The 24,017-nt window shown below is 39.0% G+C and overlaps 1 protein-coding gene across 1 annotated transcript in view; it reads right to left on the bottom strand.

The window, feature by feature from the left end:
- LOC124720249 (ankyrin repeat domain-containing protein 23-like) overlaps positions 1-24,017 on the bottom strand; it is a 101,405-nt gene that overhangs the window by 19,408 nt on the left and 57,980 nt on the right. The window contains exon 3 of the mRNA XM_047245568.1: positions 20,097-20,270. Within this exon, the coding sequence (XP_047101524.1) occupies positions 20,097-20,270 (174 nt within the window). The remainder of the gene's footprint in view (positions 1-20,096; positions 20,271-24,017) is intronic.

Genomic DNA, 24,017 nt, shown 5'->3' with positions numbered 1-24,017 from the left:
CCAGAGGCTTCGTCGACTGTGACGGTCTTGGCTGCAGATTTCTAGACTTCCACTTTTGGGTGGGGAATTTTAGGACGCCCCTAGATAGGTCAGGGGTGCACTACACAAAGGAAGCGGCTACTCGGGTAGCAGAGTACTTGTGGCATGCACATGGGTTTTGTTTAGGCTAGGCAGTAGTGCGAGGTGTCCTGATGAACGCTCACCAGTCGACGTGCAGGCAGAGAAATCAGGACGCGCTCTGTGTAAAGACACTTCAGCTATCAAGATATCAGCAGTAAGTTTTCAGAGTGTTCAGAATAAAGTTCCTGAATTTACTGCCCTCCAGGAAGTGTGTGGCGCGCAAATTATTCTCGGGGTTGAGACCTGGCTGAACCCCAAGACAGAAAGTTCTGAAATATTTAGTGAGGGTTGGAACGTGTATCAGAAAGACAGATTAGACACCATACTAGGTGGTGTCTTCCATGCAGTTGACAAAAATATTGTGTCTACTGAGGTCGAAGTAGAGTGTGATAGTGAAGTTACTGGACACGTTTAACAGGGCTAGGGGAAATAAAGGTAATTGTGGGGTGTTATTACCGGCCACCTGGTCCCACCGTAACAGTTCTAGAATCATTCAAAGGGAGTCTACATTCTGTATCGCAGAAGTACCCGGATCATGCAATATTAGTCGGAGGCGACTTCAACCTACGTAGTATAGACTGGGATCTCTATGGATTCATTACAGGTGGTACAGACAAGCCGTCGCGTGAATTACTTTTCAACACATTATCCAAAAACTGTCTTCAGCAGCTGAATCGACAGCCAACGCGTAATGGAAATATTTTAGATCTGGTAGCCACAAACAGACCAGACCTTATTTATGGTGTCAGTGTTGAGACAGGGATTAGTGATCATGATGTTGTCATTACGACTATGGTTACGAAAGTTAAAAAGTCCGTCAAGAAGGCTAGCAGAGTATTCTTACTAGAAAGAGCAGATAAGCAGTTGTTAGCATCCCACTTAGTAAATGAATCGACTTCATTGACTTCCGGTACGATGGACCTGGAAGTATTACGGGCAAATTTTAAACACATTATAAATCACGCATTGGACAAGTGTGTGCCGAAAATGTGGGTTACGGACGGGAAAGACCCACCGTGGTTTAACAGCGCAATTCGGAGAATGCTCAGGAAGCAAAGGCAGTTGCACTCACGGTGCAAGAAAGATCGGGAGAATGAGGACAGGCAAAAGTTATTAGAGATTCGCGCTGCTGTAAAAAGAGCGGTGCGCAAAGCATTCAACCACTACCACCGTCATACCTTAGCAAAAGATCTTGCTGAAAACCCAAGGAAATTCTGGTCTTACGTAAAATCGGTAAGCGTGTCGTAGGCTTCCATCCAGTTACTCACTGATCAGACTGGCCTGACAACCGAAGACAGCAAAACGAAAGCTGAAATTTTAAATTTAGCATTTGAGACATCTTTCACGCAGGAGGATCGTACAAACATACCACCGTTTGAGCCTCGTACAGATTCCCATATGGAGGACATAGTGATAGACATCCCTGGGGTTGTGAAGCAGCTGAATGGGTTGAAAATAAATAAATCGCCAGGTCCTGATGGGATTCCGGTTCTACAGAGAGTACTCTACTGCATTGGCTCCTTACTTAGCTTGCTTTTATCGCAAATCTCTTGCCCAACGTAAAGTCCCGGGCGACTGGAAAAAAGAGTAGGTGTCGCCTGTATGTAAGAAGGGTAGACGGGCAGATCCTCAAAATTGCAGACCAATATCCGTAACGTCGGTTTATTGCAGGATTCTTGAACATATTCTCAGTTCGAATATAATGAATTTCCTTGTGACAGAGAAGTTGCTCTCCATGAATCAGCACGGCTTTAGAAAGCACCGCTCCTGCAAAACGCAACTTGCGCTTTTTTCACATGATATCATGCGAACCATAGATGAAGGGTATCAGACGGATGCCATATTCCTTGACTTTGGGAAAGCGTTTGTCTCGGTGCCCCACTGCAGACTCCTAACTAAGGTATGAGGATATGGGATTGGTTCCCAAGTATGTAAGTACCTCGAAGACTTCTTAAATAATAGAACCCAGTACATTGCCCTCGATGGTGAGTTCATTGGAGGTGAGGGTATCATCTGGAGTGCCCCAGTGAAATGTGGTAGGTCCGCTGTTGTTTTTTGTCTACATAAATGATCTTTTGGATAGGGTGGATAGCAATGTGTGTGTTTGCTGATGATGCTGTGGTGTACGGGGAGGTGTCGTCGTTGAGTGACTGTAGGAGGATACAAGAGGACTTGGACAGGATTTGTGACTGGTGTAAAGAATGGCAGCTAACTCGAAATATAGATAAATGTAAATTAATGCAGAAGAATAGGAAAAAGAATCCTGTAATGTTTGAATACTCCATTAGTAGTGTAGCGCTTGACACAGTCACGTCGATTAAATATTTGGGCGTAACATTGCAGAGCGATATGAAGTGGGACAAGCATGTAATGGCAGTTGTGCGGATGGTCATCTTTGGTTGATTGGTAGAAATTTGGGAAGATGTGGTTCGTCTGTAAAGGAGACCACTTATAGAACGCTGGTGCGACCTATTCTTGAGTACTGCTCGAGTGTTTGGGATCCCTAACAGGTCGGATTGAGGGAGGACATAGAAGCAATTCAGAGGCAGGCTGCTAGATTTGTTACTGATAGGTTTGATCATCATGCGAGTGTTACGGAAATACTTCAGGAACTCTGGTGGGAGTCTCTAGAGGAAAGGGGGCGTTCTTTTCGTGAATCGCTACTGAGGAAATTTAGAGAACCAGCATTTGAGGCTGACTACAGTACAATTTTACTGACGCCAACTTGTATTTCGCGGAAAGACCACAAAGATAAGATAAGAGAAATTAGGGCTCGTACAGAGGTATATAGGCAGTCATTTTTCCCTCGTTCTGTTTGAGAGTGGAACAGGGAGAGAAGATGCTAGTTGTGGTACGAGGTACCCTCCGCCACGCACCGTATGGTGGATTGCGGAGTATGTATGTAGATGTAGATCTATGTTCTCAGTTGTTTAAAAATGACTGGGTACTGCAATTCTTTTTTGTAGCCATTGGTGAAAACTCAGTGTGTGCTGTGCCACCGAATAATAGGCAGCCAACGTAAGTTTTCAATTGAAAGACACTACAATACATATCACAAAGACGAGTATAGTGTACTCAACAGTGAAGAACGGCAAGCAAAATTGAATGTCCTTAAGAAAATGGATGAGACACATCAACTCGAATTTACAGTACGTCAGAGTAGCTGATACTTCTTAGTTTCTTGTGTTCCATTTATGTCTATTTTACTGTATGCTGTACAATGTACTGTTTTCAATTTTCCAGAATGACAACCACACTAAATCTTCACTGCAAGCAAGTTTTAAAATCGCATTAAGAATTGCGCAATCTGGGAAACCCTTTTAGGAAGGGGAGTGTTTGAAAGGGTGTCTCACTGATGCTGCAGAACTTGAGTGTCCCACGAACGTTAGCAGGTTTCAAGAAATCAGTCTATCCAAACAAACAGTGACAAAGACGTATCAGTGCTATGGCCGGAGATGTGCACAGGCAGCTAATAAATAAGGCAAAAGACTTTGTTGCTTTCTCTGTTATGCTCGATGAAGCAACAGATGTTACAGATACAGCCCAAGTTGTGATATACATACGAGGTGTCGATAACGCACTTTGTGTAACAGAGGACGTTTTGGACTTAGTACCTTTGAAAGGGACTACTACAGGTGTGGACTTACTCCAAGCGATTGATGGTGTCGGTATGGATTGAAATCTGTGAGTCTCAGTGACCACAGATGGAGCACCATCAATGCAAGGCCATCGGAGAGGACTCATAGCACGGATGCGCCAAAAGCTAGGGTGCACAAATGGGACGTATGAAATTCACTGCATTCTGCATCGAGAGGCACTTTGTGCAAAATCAGTAACGTTAGCAAACGTCATGCAAATTATTGTGCATACTATAAACTACCTGAAGACACATGGGCATAAGCATCGCCAGTTTCGGCGGTTCTTGGAGGAATTAGGAGCGGAGTACGGCGACATAGCTTACTATACTGAAGTAGGCTGAATCAGTTGAGGTAAAATGTTGAAAATATTTTTTGATTTACGTTTGGTCATAGTAACATTCTTACATGAGAAGGGAAAAAGTGAACCTATGTTGGAAGACCCTTGTTGGATATCAGACCTTGCATTTCTTGTGGACATTACGTCTCACATGAACAGCCTGAACATCAGTTTGCAAGGTGAAAATAATTTCTGACATGTTGGAAAAAGTAAATGCCTTTGAAAGGAAGCTTGCGCTTTGGGAGCGCCAGCTAATGACAGAAAACACTGCACATTTCCCGACTCTTGGACTGGTCCATGAAAGTGCTAGATTTCAAGAATACATATCAATAATTGTAAAAATTAAGGAACAATTTCGAGCACAATTTGCAGATGATACGAGTTTGTCTCCTGCCATTGGCCTCTTTGCTCAACCGTTCTCGTCGTCAGTTGAAGATGCTCCGAATGTTCTACAGAGGGAACTGATCGACCTACAGTGCAATACAAGACTGAAGGACAAGTTCTTTGAAGTGGGAAGTTCAAAAGAATTCTACGAAAATTTTTCACAACAAGAATTTCCACGCCTGCACAAAGATGCCGCAAGACTTATGTCCATGTTTGGGTTGACATATGTTTGTGAAAGGTTTTTCTGGGTGATGAAAATGAATAAATCAAGGTTTCTGTCAAGCATAAGTTATGAAAATCTACACAACTGCTTGCGTTCGTCAATGAGCTAATCCTTTACGCCCGATATTAACTATATCATTCCTCATGACCAGTGAAACGTGTTTGGATTTATTCCTTTCATAATTAAAAATTATTGTTTACTAACTGTGCATTATTGCATCATTCTGCTCCATGGTACATTATTATCAGGAAAATTGCTCATTAAACCGATTGTTCCAATGTATACTTACATTTAGGGTTTTTTTAATGTGTGAAGGGCTACGCTCAGCTAAAGTCGATAAACAATAACCTTCATCTAATTGTCTGTTATTATGCAGATTTTAGACGGAACTGATAATAGTATTGAAATAACAGGTGATCGAGAGGTCTGCGGCTATCATTCTGTTCAGAGGTCAGTGAGACAGAAATTATGTGGGTGTAACTGAGGGCACCGAGAATTAGTTATAGGAAAACCTTGCATTAGTTTAATGTTATTTGAAATCATGAATAAGGTTCGCTGGAAGTCACTGACTGCTCTCTTTCTTAAATACTAGATCAAAAACATTACACGTATTTGCGTGCCGTCAGTCAAGCTGCCTTAATAAAAACCCACGGTTGTTAACTGTATTACTTGTCTTACTGGGTTAAACTGGTAACGTAAAAGTAGACGTCTCAATGAGTAGACTGTGACGGTATTTTAAATGTTTTAATACGCAAAATACCTCCCCATGGTTGGCTTGCATGCTGTGGAAAGAGCACTAGAATGCACTGGTACAGAGTACCCCAGCAAGTGGATAAAGCGACATCTGTGCATAGAAACGTGCACTATATGAACGCTGGCGGCTGCGGCATGCACGCTGTGACCCGGAAGTTGCACATGTGCAGGAGCACCGCATGCGTGCAGAATTTCTGGCCGGCTCTGAGAAAGCGGAATTTATTACTATCTTAGAAAGCAACAGTAGATCATTTTCGGCTAACCCGGACTGGCTCAAAATTTTGGATACTGTATTGCAACTCTGGATCCATTCTTTGTGGAACCGTATTCGGTACCTTTTTCTAAAAAACAGGCCGTACAGAATGAAACAGATAAGATTATGGAATGAGGAGTGATATAACACAGTAACAGCGAATATATCAGTCCACTTATCATTGTAAACAAGGATGGAAGAGTACATGTGGCCATTGATGCACAAACTCTAAACAAAGTAAAAAGAGAGGTGCACAGGCCAGAAAATCTGGACAAAATGTTGCAAAAATTTCATAATGAGGTATTTAACCAGTTTCCACATGACTGCTGGCTACTGGCAAATCCCATTAAGTCTAGAATTGCATGAATATAAAGCAATCCTGTTTACTGGGAAATGTTATCGATACAAAGTAGTTCCATTTGGGCTGAATACCTCTCTGGCAGTGTTTATTAGAGCTCTGGACTTTGTGTTAGGAGAGGAGTTGAGTTCCAGGTTAACTATCTATGTAGATGATTTATTTATCTACAATGAAAACTGGCAAAAAAAGCTCCAAATTGTTGCTCTTCAAGCAGGAGGCATCACTTTAAAATTATAGAAATGTGAACTTGTAAAATTAGAAATTAAATTCTTGAGCCATATAATTACTACTACCAGCATTAATAAGGACCTGGAGAAAGCTACGTGCCATAGAAAAATTTCCCCCACCAAAAAATAGGAAACAGGTGCAAGCCTTTTTAGGTTGGTGTGGATTTTACAGAAAATTTGTTAAGGGGAAACCCTTCAACAATCCACACTTGAACAATCTATAAAAAGATTTAGTGCTTTTGTTTGGACAGATCAGAGTCGGCAGGATTGTGAATCTTTAAAGATTAAACTTTGACATGATAATGTTTTACATCACCCAGTACTGTCAGAGACTTTCAATATGAATACTGACAGTAGCACCTATGGGATTGGTATTGAAATTTTCCAGGAGATAAATGGTACAGGAAATTTAGCACATAGAACTATAGCTTTTGCCAGCAGGGCATTGACAGGAAACAAAAGGAACCATACCATATCAGAGGAGATAGCCTTGGCCATATTATGGGATCTAAAGAAATTTATAGGTTGGTGGGGTTTTACGATCTTCACACATTGACCACAAAGCTCAAACATTCCTTAAAGGTTGTTGCCTTCTAAATGGCAGGCTCACCCAATGGGCTTAATACCTGGAACAATTTCATTATGAAATCTGCTATGTAAAGGGTACAAAAAATTATGTGGCAATGAATTGTCCCAATGGTACTGATGTACCCAAGGAATGCAATGGAGATGGAACTTTCCAAATTAATTACATGAAGAAGATCAGGCAAAAATGAATCTGAACAGATTTGCAAAACCATGCGATATCATCAAAATGAGCAACCAAATTGGAAATCTGTATAAGTAAATTTTGATTTTTAAAAGTATCTTGTATAAGAGGAAAGGCTTCATTACTGAAGAATGGATGGTGTGTTGGCCTACCCAATTTGATACAGATGTCAGATTATTTTCACTAGCATTGGGTCAAAGGAGTGTCTAGATAAATTGGCTAGTGTTATAGTGATTGCCAATAGTACGAGTCGAAAGGTAACTGAACGTATTAGGTCTTGTGACATCTGCCAGATAGCTAAGGTAACCAATAGAACTAATCAAGGCCCAATGCAGAACACGTTACCTAAAGATACCATGGATTTACTGTCTGTGGACCTGTATGGACCCCTCCCCACAACTTCTGGTAATTGTAAATGTATTTTAGTGATTTCGGAAGTATTTTCTACATTTATAAAATTGTATCTCCTGAAAAAGGTGACAGCAATGTCAGTATTCGATAGGATGATTCAGTATTTGAGAACCATTGGAAAACCCAGTGCAGTACTGCCCAATAATGGCCCCAATTTAATTTCAAAACCTGGAAAGATGGAATGGAGCACAATGGTGTAGAAACTAAATATATTAATGAAGACGTTGCCTCATGGGTTTACTGAGTTCACACCTGGGGAAATTCTGCTCAGTACTAAGAGCAAATGTTTAAATGAGGAAAAACTGGAGTTCCCACCGTTTACAGATTTGGGATTAGCCCAGAAGAAAGAATTGGTAAAAGAAAAAACAAAGCCGAAACGAGATCTAAAACGAGCAACCTGAAGTTTTCCATGTTCAAAATTGGAGACTATGTTCTTCTGAAGACCCATGAATAATCAGGTGAACTTAACCACGAAATTTCTAAATTTATGTATATATAATGGGCCATTCACAGTACAAGACACACCTCACAACAATGCCTACTATTTAATCTACCCAGAGTCGAAGAAGCTCCTTGATGTCCATAATGTAGTGGATCTCAAACTGTATGTACCTAGGAATGAATAAATGAAGAAATCATACCAGACTAAAAATGTGTATTATGCTGTAGATGAAATGTATCTATCTTATGAAGCTACCATACTGTATTTAACTGTAATTTATGTTCCTATAAAAATAATGTTACCTATGTAAAATTGCTGTTACTATCTTAGAAGTTTCAGATTCTAAAACCTGTTGTAAAATATGTGAAACCCTGTACTGAAAGGGCTACAAGCAAATGTTGCCAAATTGAAAAGAAATGTGGAATGCCTTAAATACAGAATGGGCAGCATAGAAGACTTGCCAAAGTGGGGAAAAAAAACTGTTTATAATAGACTGCCAAAACCCAAAATGGGCAGCCAATTGATTAATGTGATATGTAATTTGTTAATGTTGTCAAATGCAGTGCAAGATGCTATTGCAGGTAGCAAAATCATTTTATTTTCATATCTGTTAGTGTTGTATGTGTTTTGCTACAGTTTTCAAAGAGGGACTGTGTTTCAAATAAAGGCAGTAAGAAAAGAATAGTAGGTTCAGTTTAAATATGTTTGTTTATGTAAATATCAAAGAATGGACTACTATTATTAGAATCAGCATTGATAGTTTCCTCCTTCGTAAATTCAAAATCATGCTATAGGATGTGTTTCATGTACAATGTCAAATTGCTTGTGATATTTGTAGGGGGTATACTTTTATGTGTATACCTACATTTCTTAATGCTTACAAAATGCTACTCAATATTCTTGGCAATACAGATAAATTTTGGTTACTACTCAACTTACTGTTTCACAAAATGAGAGTCAGATGTGACAGGTGTAAATAATTGAATAATGTTGCTTATGTCTTGTTTTGGTAATTACGTGTATAGAGTGTATAGTGTTTTAATGTGTTTTGCAATGTATTCTTTTCATGCTCAACTCTGGATGAAGTGATTATTATTTTCGACTGCTTGGCACCATTAAGGTGTTATTGATGTTTGCGTAGCAGGAATCTTCAGTGAACCATGGGGCATATGTAACATCCATTTTTGACCTACTTTGTATTGATATTTCTATTTGTAGAGTTGCTTATGTAGAGTTGCTTATGTAGAGTGCTGTATCTGCCATATGCAGAGTGTTTTACCTGTCACGGAAATTCTTAGACAATGTATACATATTTCAGTTATGTGAACTTTTTGAACAATGTTCAATTTATGCTTATGAATGAAAATAACTCCCGGAATGATTATTATATAATGTACTGTAAATGACTTGGTCCATAGTTAGGGAATGCAGGGTTGAATGTAAAAAATGTGGGGAATCCCTGCAGCTACAGAAGTAGCCTGGCAGAATGGAAAAGGTGTCGTTCACGCAAGCGGCAACTCGTCCCTTGCGACGGCTAAGGAGTCTGGCTTGAGCAGTGCTGTGGTTAATATCTCGCTAGCAGTAGCAGAACATTGTAGTTCATATTTTTGGAGTATTGAGGCAGAGGAACTTAAGAGTGTTACATATGGACCTCAGATGCTGCATTTGGTGATACCATGTATAAAGGCATTGTTTTTGGCCCTGCAAAAATATAATTCAGAAGGTCTATAACAGGGCGGGGCCAACAGTACTGCGATGACTACATCGCTGCCATGTTAACAGCCACTGCAAATCATGCCACCAGTGGCAGTGCCACCAGCCTTCCAGCAAAATGTTTATATTTGGCACTCTGTAAATGGACCAGGTATTTGTGAAATTTGGTTGATTTTAATAATAATCACGGTATTGCTAAAAGCTCTATCTTGCACCTGTGATTATTCCAAATCACAAACCTCACCAGGAATCCTATCCTAGTGAATTTAATTCCGAGTGAGCTAATTTATTATGAAAAGACTATTCAGCAGCCGTAAAAATAGTTGTGATTGCTTTCTAATGTGTGGAGTTATTGTGTTTCAAGTTCAGTTTAATAATTTGAGAAATACACCACTTCCAGTGCATTTTTAAATCGATCTGCATTACTTTTCTTAAATACTTTGGCTTACTTAAAAGCTGTCCAAAAATAGTAAAGTTGTTAGTTAAATGAATAATAATAATAATAATAATAATAATAATAATAATAATAATAATAATAATTAGAAGTGAAAAAGATTATTAATTGTTGCATTTATGCACTTTGATCAGAATTACAAAGTTTTATTACTGTTCATTCCATGAGAAGGTGTTTGAACTTGAATTTAATGGTGTTGGCATTTGCCCACCCAACTATATTTTGAGAAGGTTAAAAGACTACTTTTCAATGCACATTTGTTATTTGAAGAGTTATAGTTTGTTGTGCTTCACTTAATGAATAATTATTGATGAGAATACTCACCATTTTCCATACACACTTGTGAAGATTTGTTAATGAGCGTGGCTCTTCAAACCATGAAACTTTGAGGCCCTCATGTACTGAACTAGTTAGTTAATGAAGCAAAGCAAAGGTACCTCCACAGCCAGTGTAGTTAGATTTGCATTCTGTTTAATTGCTTCAAACTGTGTCCAATAAAGAAATATTTACTGCATTAGCTACTTAAATGTAAGCTGGGTAACGTAAAGGTATAGAGACCGTGTACTAGCAATGATGTTGTATGGTAGGATCATAATAGACCTCCTGATTTAAATCAATCATTTCATGCTCTGCCCTGTTTAGTATTGCTATTAGTATCATGTGTGTTGGTGACTGGTTCTATTAACTGCTGCATCTAGTTCATTCAAGGCAGGGCTTAACTTTTAAACTTTTAGGTGCCGTAAGGCGCCCCCTTCTATCACTCCCCCCACTGACCACAGAGAGAGACTTGTGATAAGACTTACAATGAGAAATTCTTTTTTAAATACAGTTCTGAAATTCAGGTTTTTTAAACCATAATATCTTATAATCAAAAACATAACACCACAAGGTTCCACCACCTGCCGTACCAGTGTCACTTTGCTCCATAGTTCTGCTTCACACGTATTGGCACCAAGTCATACTCACGACATCACGTTTTCAAATGCTGCCAGCCACAACGTTCAAACAGTTTCTTTGTAGCTGCTCTATGAACGTGTGTTCAGTATTCATCAACAAGGCATTTAGCAGTTAATGACTAAGATATTCCTGCTCCATCTGGGTCTAGTACAATTTCGATTTCCCACGTCTTCACGCAATGTTAATTCTGTGAGCATTTTGTACCATAGCAGCTGATCGTTGCGTCGCGCCTGAGTTGATAACAATGCAAGATAAAGTTAAAACATTCTCCCCTCCCACTTCCTCACCCTGAGGCTGCCGTAATCTTTCTCCTCTCCTCTCGTCTCCTCTCCTCCCCACATGTTACACTGCCATGGGAAAAGACTATATGTAATGTTCTTCAGTCAGATTTTGTCATTTGAAACTTTCATGATACTGAGTGAAAAAGAAATCAAGTTTTATTTATACAGGTAATAAATAAATTCCCTTCTGAATGTAAAATGTAACTAATAGACTAAAAATATCTATGATTTAACTTTTACACTCGTAAAAAATTTAGTTGTTCCTATGTTACTAGCCAAAGAGAAAGGTCTTTACCATTTAATTAACATGAGACCCTACGTGTAAAAATTGAACTGAAAAAACACTATTGTTCCCAGAATGAGATTCCCACTCTGCGGCGGAGTGTGCGCTGATATGAAACTTCCTGGCAGATTAAAACTGTGTGCCGGACCGAGACTCGAACTCGGGACCTTTGCTTTTTGTGGGCAAGTGTTCTTTATGTTATAATAATCAGGAAATGATAAACTCTTCATAGAGATGGCAGATTTGTTCTTTTCCATAAGCCCATAGTGTCTTAACTGAGAAAAACATACTTCATGGGTAGCCACTGCAAACTGAATATTTATTTATTAAACCACAAAAAATCAAAAGGGACCTGTTATTATAAATGTTAACACATTTGCTGCAATCTGACCGAAAAATGTTTTACATGTAGAATACATCTTGTAGGAAAAGCAATCAATGCATTTGGCATTGGGAGAGAATTATTACAAAAATAAACATGCACTTATATTAAAATCAGCTTCACAGTGAAGTCGACCATTTCAGTCAAAGTCGCACTTATAACAATCATCCATCTTTGGCGAATATTTTACAAAAATGTCAAAGCTTCTTGAGTTCCATTATAGCTCTGTTAAAATTACTTTTTCATTTCCAATAACATACTGTGTATATAAAAAAATTAGTTTGTACGTTAAACCATTATTTAAACAATTTTACTTCAGGGGGCTGCACGAAGATGTTATACTGTTTCAAACAGCAGTTGAAAACTTCAAGAATCCCACATCACAGTAGATTTTTAGCTCGATTTGCCGTTCAACAATTAAACCGCTAATGACCAATAAACTGAATCGGTGGGATTGAGTATCGATCTGTTAACTCATATATGATAAAATTACAAATGATTCCAAATCAAGAATATCACATTAATAATAAATTGTACCGAGCGTTAATTTTGAGATTACAGTTTTGTAGTTTGAAATATGAATTTCATTTCCCTTCACTCATAAAATAACAAGTCCTGTCAACATGCAGTATATATCTTTGACCTAAGGGTATACAACTCTGTTTAAATATTTCCCTTTAAATTTTATTACACTTTCAACACAGTCTATTAACTTTAAATGACAAACATCTGTTATCCTGACAAAAGTCAGTGGCATATGAGGAGTCAGTTTATACAGAATATACATTGTGTATTTATTGTTAAAAAGTACCTTTTTAGGATGTATTATTAACTGAACTCATAGTTTTAACTAAGTTCATACTCAGTGGCTCAAATAAAGGAAGAAAAAGTAAGCATTGTGAAATTATTTTAAACACAATCAATGGAGATGGATTACGAAAAACATTTCCATAATACAGAATTATCCTCATTATACACTTTATCACTTCGTGCTTTTGACTGTGTAGCAAGTGCAGAATGATATCCCTTCACCATCCAAGACGCCCATTTTCATATCTAGCTACAGGAGGTCCCAGAAGTCTGATGCGTAATGAACTACAAACAGTGCAGATGTAGAGTGACGATCTCAGTGGTGTCATAATTAAGTTCATTGCAGAAATGCCACGTTCACACTCTGCAATCGACACTGCAATGCTGTTTATTATTGATACAAAATTTTTGAACATTGGTGGCTGTACAAGAACAGTTGGCACTTCTCCACTTAGTAGTGGTTTCAGACCCTGTTTGTACTCCCTGAAGTCCTTCATTATTTCAGAGGGCTATTAATCTTAAATCTTTCACACATTCGAAAAATCTCATTTTCTCCATAAGTGATCGATATGTTTTTAGGCCACAATTTCAGGTGAATGGCCTTCATGTAGTTCATATCATCATCGTAGCTTTCAGATGCATTCACTGTTGATAGCAACCTGGATCACAAATTATTTGCCAAGCTGCGATTAAACTGTTCATCAGGAATCTTAGAAATAATTGTTCTTTGAGAAAGTTTAACACATTGAAAGTTCATATTTTCCAGTGCAATGTTAGCTACATTTGCATGTTGTCCCATTGCATCAAACAGACTTTCAAACACTTTTAATAAAAGTGTAATGTCGTCGTGAGCTTGAGCAAGGTTAACACTTGATCTTTGAAGCTGTAGGGATAGATCGGCCAACTCTTCTAAGGCATCAGAGATTACAGCTAGGTTGGAGACGAAAGTTGTAGATGACAATGTATTACAAAGCCCTTTGTAAGAAGACCGTTGTTTTGAGTCTCGTTTCGTGTCCTCTGATACTTCTAAAAAATGACTGTACAGAGCCCTGCAATCTTTCCACACAGCTTTTACTGCCAATAAACTGGAGGCCACCCAACGAGTGTCAAAACACATGACCAATTTTTAAATTTCTAGCTCCAAACCTTTAGCAGCAACTGCCAACTCACTGCTGTTTTTCGGGGAGCAGCTGAAGATGTTTCTAACTTTATCCATGAATATTTTAAAGTGATTAATTCCCACCACTTCTTCTATCGTGTCATGCATGGTGAGTTCTGAACGACGATTCAAACAATGCCAGATGAATAAGTTTGGAAAACATCAGCTTTGCAAGGTCAGACTTTTTTCCTAACACGACAGAAGCTCCATCGCAAGTCAAAGCGATTAAATGGTCTTTCAAAAACTCACAGCCTAGTCCTAGCGATTCTAACTGCTTTAAAAGTTCTTTCAAGATATCAGATGCTGTTGTGTCATTTAGCCCAAAAAGTCGCAAAGAAATTGTCATGGCGTTTTCCCTTTTAACAATGTTCTGAACTAGACAATCAAAGCTTTTTTGTGTGAAAGTGAAGTGGCTTTATCCAAAAGAAGTGAAAATTTGGAGTCACTTTTTATTAAATTATTTATTAGATCTGATGTCATCTGGTCAGAAATATGAATCACTATATTAGATCAAGCAACATTTGAACATAGTATTCGGCCCATATCCAAACCAATTTTAATTTGGAGATCAATTTCTGTCTGAAACTCATTAAACAGTCTATTTAACTTTGCTTGCTTATAAGCTGTCCAAAAATACGCTCAGTAACAACTTTTTGTTCCTTTACTGTGGAAGCGACGGAGTTCTGAATGTGATATTTTTCTGCGTAGTCTGGATTTTGTTTGCTAAACCGTGAGCTTCAAATGTGCAGTGATCAAACAGTTTTTTCCTAAGAGACGTTATTTGATCATGTCCCACATGAGCTTACAGTTCCTAAAAGCCATTGCTCACTCAGTTTTAACCGTTTTGTTTTTTCAGCACCTAGTGTATATCTACAAACTTGGCCTTTTTTTAATAATCAACCACGGGTTTTTAGCTTTATAATCTGTACATTGTTCGACAGACCGACAATCTGGCTTTTCATCATCATTACAATTATCAATACTGTCTATAGATGTTTTGTCTGTATCCATATCCACCAACTTATAGAAATTTTCATTTTGCAACAATGACATAGGAGAAGGATTGTCTCCTTTGTTGTTTGCATCTTCTTCTCCAGCCACAGCTGACGTCATGGATTCTACATCTAAACTGTGGTTTTCATTGCCCTCACTAACGTTTTGTCTTTTAGGTTTAAAGAAGTCACTAATTTTTGTAGAGATATACATTACTATTAAACTCTCCTGTCCACTGAGTCACAATGTGTAAATAAACACTACGAACAAACCAAAACAATGCTGTCGGTTCTGAGCAGAACAACTGCACTGCAAGCGATTGACGTACAGAGAGTGATTGAGTAATATTGTTGAACGTGAATTCCTGAAGTGCCTGTTGGATTGTTTGTTGGCTTCTCTGTGAGGCAGCGATGGCTAACAAGGTAAACTGATTCAAATTGAAAAAGCCATAGACACGACCTGTCTGAATCGTGGACTAAAAAGACTGAATTCACATAGAGACATACAGACAGGCAACTGTAATGCGAGAACCACTTATGGGATTTACTTGTTTCTTTCTTTAACTCACAGATATATTCATTTACTATCTATTATTATATATTTAGCTACTTTAGGTAGCACAAGAAATAAGCCGTGGCTATAATTGTAAGTCAAGTCGCAAGAAACTGGGCTGCCGTCGTGCTCCTTACACTATTAGAGCAAAATCATTTGATTTTTTAATGAATTGTAGACCTCAAAAAGAACCACAAAAAGTCAGCAAGAGCATATGTTTGTCTTTCACAGTTGAGTCACACTCAATTTTTCTGCTTTGTGGGTGTTTAAACAGCTGACTTCAGAAGACAAAAATCATCATTATTCTTCAACCTTGATCTTTTATTTAGGTACATCTTTTTGAGCTCTACAGTTTGGTACTACATAACGTGATATAGTTCTTATGGATTATGTAATGTATTTCAAGAGAGCATGCTGGCAGAAAACATTTTTACTTCATATAGCTGATGACATTTAAACGGCTGAACAGACTTTCAGAAATATAGCTAAGAACCGTCCCCATTAAACCAGCTTTCAAATAAAAAAACGGCTTTAAAATTGGAACTTTCGTTTGAGAACTATGTTGGGGCAGACAGACAGACTTAAGGGTCAAACATATACATGTCTGTTCTGCATTGGGAGTTCAAATTTGCCCCCTGTGGGAGCTCCCCTCTACTGTATAGCTTCAACAATGTTCTAACGAGGGTGCGGGCAGATAAAGACAAAGGTCAAGAGTGCCGTGGGCAAAGGGACATATCGGGTCGCAAGGCTGCCAACTTTTAGTCATGTTTGCTCCATTCGCACATATGATTTTTAGCTGTGACGTAAATTACAACATGGAATAAAATGATTTCGTGAAAGCACATTATAAAGACGTTCAAATTCAAACATGGCTTACATTATTTATTTCTCATTAACACACATAACATGAGATGTTGCCTTGCTACTACATTGCTGAGGTTGTTGGCAGTCGTATACAAAAGGCAATATGCACCAATCACAACTTTAGAATGATACTCCAATTATCTTGGGTATACTGTACGTGCGTACACACACACACACACACACACACACACACACACACACACACACACACACACACACACACACACACACTCTCTCTCTCTCTCTCTACCTCCTGCCCGTCACATCATGTTGGCGAGCCATTGTCATGTTCACTTGTGCTGGTGCAGCGGAAAATTACGGTTACGGTTTGATTTAATACACATGTACTACTTCAAATCTCCGGTACTGTACTGTTAAAAAAAAAAAGGGGGGGGGGGGGGGAGAAAAGAGAGAATTAGAAGAAAGGGAGTTTCTGGGAGGTGCCAGAATGCATTGTGGCCAAAATTAAGCCCTGATTCAAGGTACATGTTGTTGTTAGGCATATGCTACAGTTTGCAATCTTATTGGCCATTTGTTTGACCTCCAAATTAGTATTACATTTATCTGCAAGGTTACGTTGCTCTGGTGTAATGTGAACAGATATAATGAAACAGGTGTGTGTGTGTGTGTGTGTGTGTGTGTGTGTGTGTGTGTGTGTGTGTGTCAAGGAAGGTTAGGTTAGCCTTAGCCCTGCCTTCTGCTTTATTACATTGTTTGACAAGAATTCCTAATTAGGCTGGCGACTGATATTAATACATAACTAATATGTAATTAATAAGACTTGCTTTTGTGCTGGAGAACATCTGTTCCTCACACAAATGTTAAGTGTTGGTTATACTCTGCTGGAGTGTTTTGGAAACTAATCCCAGTCTGTTTGTCCTGTTCCCATTAGGTTATATTGTGGTCACAACTTTCTCAAAAATTCCTCACAGCGGTTTAAGGTTAGCACTGATTGCCTTTTATGGTTGGCCACATTACCGCTAAAAGCAGTCCCTTTGGAGGGGCCCTCCTGCACAATTCCACCACATGTGGGTGGCTGACTTTCTGCAAGGCTGTGCCCTGTATTCTGTGACATTTGTATGGCTGCTTCGGTATCTTGGCATTTTCAGCTCTTCAGGAGGAAGGCAGAGCTTTAGTTGGTAAAGACATTTCCAGCTGGAGTACATCACAACCAGACACACACTCTGGAATCAGGTATTGAATTGTAAGGTGTATCCAGCAACAGATGTGCACTCGGAGCACAATTCAGGTATGATAATGAGTGAACTAAATTTTAAGAGAACTGTTATGAGAATTCAGTGTGTAAATAAATAGGATAGTGAAGTACCCAGGAATGGAATGGGAATTTTAACTTCTACGAGGCTCTAGACAACGTGATAATGAACGGCAATCAAGCGAGTATCCACATTTGTCTGCATAATCCGTGAGACAGGAGTCATAGCAACAGAATGCCAGAGAAACACCATCCAGATACTACAGAAGCAACCAAGCACTTGTAAGTGCAATAGCTAAACAGCTCATGAATAGAGCTTTTTGAAAAAATAACAACAACATGAAGAAGAATGGAAGACAAAGGTGATTATCTGTTTGAGGAAGATAAATTTGGAGTAAAGGATCCAGGGATAGTGGAAGGAATGTGTAAGAAAAATCAAGGCATCTTTATTGGATTTGAAGATCTTTACATGACATTTGACAGCATGAAATAATGAAAGTGTGTGAAATTTTTTTAAAAGGTACATATAAGATATATTGAACAGCAGGTAACATAGAATATGTACAATAATCAACAAGAATTGGTATTCTGAATTAAAGATTGTTAAAGATAAGGATGCAGGTAATCTCCACACACGTTCAGATGAACACTGAAGAATCATTGGTGGAACTGAAGAAACTTATAGCAATTTAATTAAAACTTAAGTTGAAAAGGATATCATTGATAAAATTCACTGGTGATATTTCTGTGTTCACCGAAAGTCAGACTGAATCACCAGAATTGGTGAATGTAATAAACAGTTGAATGAGTGCCAAATCAGGATTAATGAATGGAAGAAAGAGGAAAGTATTGGGGTGTGGCAGAAGTAACATTGGTGGCAAAGTTTACAGAATTAAGGACCACACAGTAGACCACTTGTACAGACTCTGGTACATGTGATGCTAATTTACACTGAGGGTCAAAGCACGGTTGTTATAAGGAATAATGTAGCATGGAAAAACAGGAGATTCCCCGCAAAACGAAGTTACTAATATCAAAGATATGCCTTAATTTGTGTTAGACATACCTGAATGTATGCTTGGAGCAGAGTACTGCATAAAAATTAATCATGGATTATGGAAAAAACAAGAGGGGAATCGGAGCATTGTAAATGCGGTGCTATTGACGGATGTTTAAACTAGGTGAACTCGTAACAGAAGAACTATCGAACATCTCTGCAGAATAGGTGAGGATAGTGTGATATGTGAAAAACTGTGACAAGTACAAGGGTCAGCAGAGTAAGTTATATTTGAAGGCATCAGGGAATAACCGCTGTGGAACTAGAGGTGGTTGCTGAGGTTAAAAACTGTAGGGAAAGACAGAGATAGGAAGACGTGTAATTGTGGACTCTGGGAGCTCATGGCACTGCAAATCTGCTGCTCAGACAGACAGACACATTGTCAACAGAAGGCAGAGTTTCCCCTTTGCATGTCTGTGGTTACCGAGACTGGCTGTTACAGCAGACTACAGTGGGGCAACCAAGGTGGTGCACACCCTGGCAAGCTGAGGCTCTGCTGGCGTTTGCTTCTGTTTGGTGATTGCCGAGTATATTTCTTGTTACTAACAGAAACTATAGCAAATTATTGGGTTCTTTCTCCTCTCTCATTCCTGACAAGCACCAAAAATGGTCTCATAAATGTGTGTGACCTCTGCTAGACCATTCCAATGCATCTAAAGTAATAGACATTTATCTCATCTGACAGTGTTACACATTCAGTGCACTCATACTCTCCCCATCACTAAATTTTCTGGGCATGACATTGTCTGAATTATTGAAACTTCCTGGCAGATTAAAACTGTGTGCCGGACCGAGACTCGAACTCGGGACCTTTGCCTTTCGCGGGCAAGTGCTCTACCAATTGAGCTACCCAAGCACGACTCTCATTCTGGAAACATCCCCCAGGCTGTGGCTAAGCCGTGTCTCCGCAATATCCTTTCTTTCAGGAGTGCTAGTTCTGCAAGGTTCGCAGGAGAGCTTCTGTAATGTTTGGAGGGTACGAGCCGGGGTACTGGCAAAAGTAAAGCTGTGAGGACTGGGCTTGATTCGTGCTTGGGTAGCTCAGTTGGTAGAGCACTTGCCCACGAAAGGAAAAGGTCCCGAGTTCGAATCTCGGTCCAGCAGACAGTTTTAATGTGCCAGGAAGTTTCATATCAGCGCACACTCCGCTGCAGATTGAAAATCTCAGTCTGAATTATTGTTGGCATTGGTTTGCTGGTCTTGATGAATAAGACACTGAACTGTTGACAATAACTATTTTTCCTACCAACCTATTCTGAACTAACCTCTCTTCCATGGTACTATGATCTAGTCGTGGGGATACCACCTCTGATTGTATGTTTTGATTTTATTCCCAGTTCACTTTGCTGACCCTCATTAAATCTAGACTGAGCATTTACACTTTGCTTTTCAGTATTTATATCTTATCTACCATATAATGTTGTGTGCACGCGCATGTGCGTGTGTGTTTTGAGGGAACTCACCGCATTTGAGAGACTGTGGCCTCATCAGGTGGAGGAGTCGTGGGCCGCGCAGCAGCAGGTGTCTGGCGAGGTGCGCTGGCAGAGGTGGCGGTGGCAGCGGTGGTGGTGGTGGTGGTGGTTGTGGTTGTGGTGCTGGTGGTAGTGGTGGTCCTCAGCTCTGTAACGACTGGTGCACTGCACATACAGAGAGGCAGGGTGTGAGCTGGCTAGGCGTGTCCTCGTGGGGATGTGGAGGTGGCTCACTATGGCCAGCACTGCTGAGGGACCATCCACACAGGGGATAGGGCTCCAGTTAATACAAATGAATTACCAGTAAGCTAATAACAATCAGTTGTACCATCCGAGCTTTCCACGGCAGTCGCTCAACCCCGTACAACAGGTAGTTCAAATCTAAGTGCAGCCAGAAGGTACATACAACGCCCAATACTTGCACAAAACATAATTACAGAATTACTGGACAGGTTAGCTCAGGTGCTGTCGCCATCGAAACTATCCAAACGGCCTGAATTCCACTCCACCTAAATTGTATGATGATGATGAAGTCCCATATTCCTTGACAGAGTGTAGGGGAACGACGAATGCACCCACATAATGTTACTGTCTTGCAGTTCCTCTGATCTCTTTTCGATATGGGCATTTCACTCTACAAAATGATTACTAAAAGATCCCACTTGAAGCAACTGATTTGTAACACTGAGTCCACAATCAGACTAATATCACGATAATGTGAATATCGAAACCTGTTATAATTAGATGGCAGCTTGTAAACTCAAGTTTATTGCAATAAATGACTTTTTGGAAACTAAGTTTCAACTTGAAATTAAGTGACGAAAACATTTGTATTAAGACTACCATCCAGGATTCCAACTGAGCACCTATTGTCTCTGTTAACTAAGTACGAAAGATCTTAAATATCATTTCAGCCACAGGTAACCATGTGTGTATGTGTGCATGTTGGAATGTTGAAATGGCTTCGCATTGTGTTCGATGATTCAAACCTAGCAACTAATAGGATTGTTAACTAAGTGCAGTAATACATTACATATCCAAATATAGCAATATGAGAATCTGAACTGTCGAGAAAAAGTATTTTGTTCCTTTACTGGGATCTGAATCCACCACTTCTCATTGTTTTCTAACCACAAATACATGTTAAACGCTTAGTTTAGCTGTAGCAGGATGTGCCCATATATATACTGGAAATAACCTAACAGAACATTCTGTGTAGGGTGGGAATCTATCCCCGTGTGCTGCATGCACCATCGTTGTTGACTGCACACAAGATGATGATGATTATCGAATTCTTTTTCGCCACTTGCTACGAGGTACGTGTTTTAACTTTTCAAGCAATCATTTAAAGTTTTGTGTGACAGACTTGAAATCGACACCAGCTGTCATAGTTGACAAGACATGCAGAGGCGATAAAAATCAAAATTGCTTTTCTCCTCTGGTTTTATGTGCACGACAACGAAAATCATTGCAGACAACCATGAATACAATGGATGCTAATAACTATGGACATATCCGTGGGAAGAACTTCGTAACACAAAAGAGCTTCATTACACCAGATGTGTACTGTTACATTCTGAGGACTCACATTAGCCTCTGATTTTACATTTTTTTGTCAGGACCAAACATTTTTGTTTTATGAAGGTAAATCCAAATAGTTCAAATGCCCATCCAACCATCCTGTTTTAAGTTTTCCTTTATTTTCTTAAACTAAGCAATGCAAATACTGTGACCTTTCCTTTGAAATGGCACTATCTATTTCCTTTCTAACATTTGAGAGCTGTAGATTCTACTTTGTCTCTAATGGTCTTGCAGTCGATGGGATGTTTGACACTTAATTACTTCTTTCTTTCTTCCTCAACATTTCCTATTGAATTAAAGTGCCGCATGATGGCTAATTGGTCACATTTCAAAACATTTGGCAGTAATTGATTGAGCCATACTGGTAAAACCAACCAACTGAAAATGAGAAAATTATTTCCTGACGTAATTTCTTTGACACACTTACCACATACGTGCACAAAATAATACAACAAAACAAACATTTCCAGAATACAAAAGGACTCACAAGCTGAAAACTTACAAACACACTCAACAAACACACACTGAGAAGACCACACAGAAAAGAACCAGATGGTACACCATGACCTACACACATAAACTAACACACATAAGCAGAGCCAAAATAAAAAAAATACCACACACACACACACACACACACACACACACACGTACACAAACAGATGACATACTTCAATAATTACACTCGAAAGTTTGGCAATAACATTCGATCTTTGGTAAAAAGATTTGACAGTCGGCAACAGAAACCAAAACATTGCATTGAAACAATCTTTCAGTTCATAGTGCTGTGGAGTGTGGGAAAAAACTGCAAATTGGCATTCATAAGAAGAACAACACCAAAAATGCAATGGAAGTGTAATATGTAAGAAATTGTCCACACAACCTGTAAGTACAGTTCAAAACATTACTACTTAATAGGAAATACCAACCACCAGACCTGTTTATAACCTATAGGCACAGTGACAAAAATGTAAGTTAAATAGCTAACATATGTACATATTCCAGGCCACTGATAACGCCTTGCACAAAATAAACTCAAAACGCGTATGGCACTAAAATTGTGTTTTATTCAGTTGCTGTCAGATGGTCCATAAGTAAAAATTATCAATATACTGTGACGCACAAAATACTTCATGCACCATTTTCGAAGGTTTAAACAACAATCCTCATGACCTTCAAGAGTACAATATTCAATAAGTCACTCCATGAATACTTTATAGCTACAAATAAAAAATTATGATTGATAAATATACTTATTCCAACCTGCATGACAACATGTCAGACAAAAGTCTATGATATTATGCATGAATCTACCTGTTTCAGTTAAATTATGGGTGGTCCTTTTAGGCTACATGCATCAATGTAGTATGCTACATGAGGAAAATTTATGGGCTTTCCTACGCACTTGCACGGTACATTTTTAGGCCTCCTTTTTCCACATGGAATTTATATGGAGGGATTATCTGTGCTACATGAGCTACATTTACTAAAGACAAGCCTCGTCTTTGCCAAGATTGATGGTGTTAATAATAACAGAAGAAATTATAATAATGCATCTCTTCTTTTAGTAAAATTATAAGCCTCTATCACAATAATAAAGAACTAGAAAATAATTAACGTTCCTTGACACAATGGCACACTACTGCAGTTACAAATGTGACAATGGAGAACATTCTGGAAGTTTGATTGATACTTGTTGCTGAGTTTGTTTTGTACGATCTAGTGTTTGTGTAACTTAAACTCTTACAAGATCACAGCAGCTCAGGTGGGGAAAAACCACTTCCTGCAGAAATTTCTGTAGCCTACAATAATGCCAGTAGTGCAGCTGACAATTATGTGATTTTATTTCAGTGATTACAAAAACAACTCTAAAGTACATATTAGGTAGCTGAGGCAACTAGTGGCCATTGATATGGATTAACAAGGAAAAGAATGTTTTGTAAAGGCTGTAATGAACCTCCAGGGAAACGGAACGCTCATCCAGTGACTAGGAAAACAGTGGCACTGCACTGAAAGTAGTTTGGTGGTCTGTTAAAATTTCTCTACCTTCATTTGCTTAAGCTCTGTGTTCGAGTCACTGATCAGCCAAACACTTAACAAGTATTAACAGACCCTCTTTGCCTCCGGTGACTTCTGTTGAACAACATAAGGTTCCACTTTCCTTCCTAATCTACAATAAAGCCGACACTCCTTCACTACCTGCTGGAGGAGAGTCGGTGTATGTTGGGCCATGACAGAGGCAGACGTCCGGCTAGTGGAAGCTCATCATTAACCTTTCTTGCACCAGAAATTTTACTTCATCCCTGAAACAATTGTCATGTAAAGTCACAG

Source organism: Schistocerca piceifrons, chromosome 11, assembly GCF_021461385.2.
Source record: "Schistocerca piceifrons isolate TAMUIC-IGC-003096 chromosome 11, iqSchPice1.1, whole genome shotgun sequence".
Taxonomy (NCBI): Eukaryota; Metazoa; Arthropoda; class Insecta; order Orthoptera; family Acrididae; genus Schistocerca; species Schistocerca piceifrons.
The sequence above is the reverse complement of the archived record's forward strand: the minus strand, read 5'-3'. Positions and strand labels throughout refer to the sequence as shown.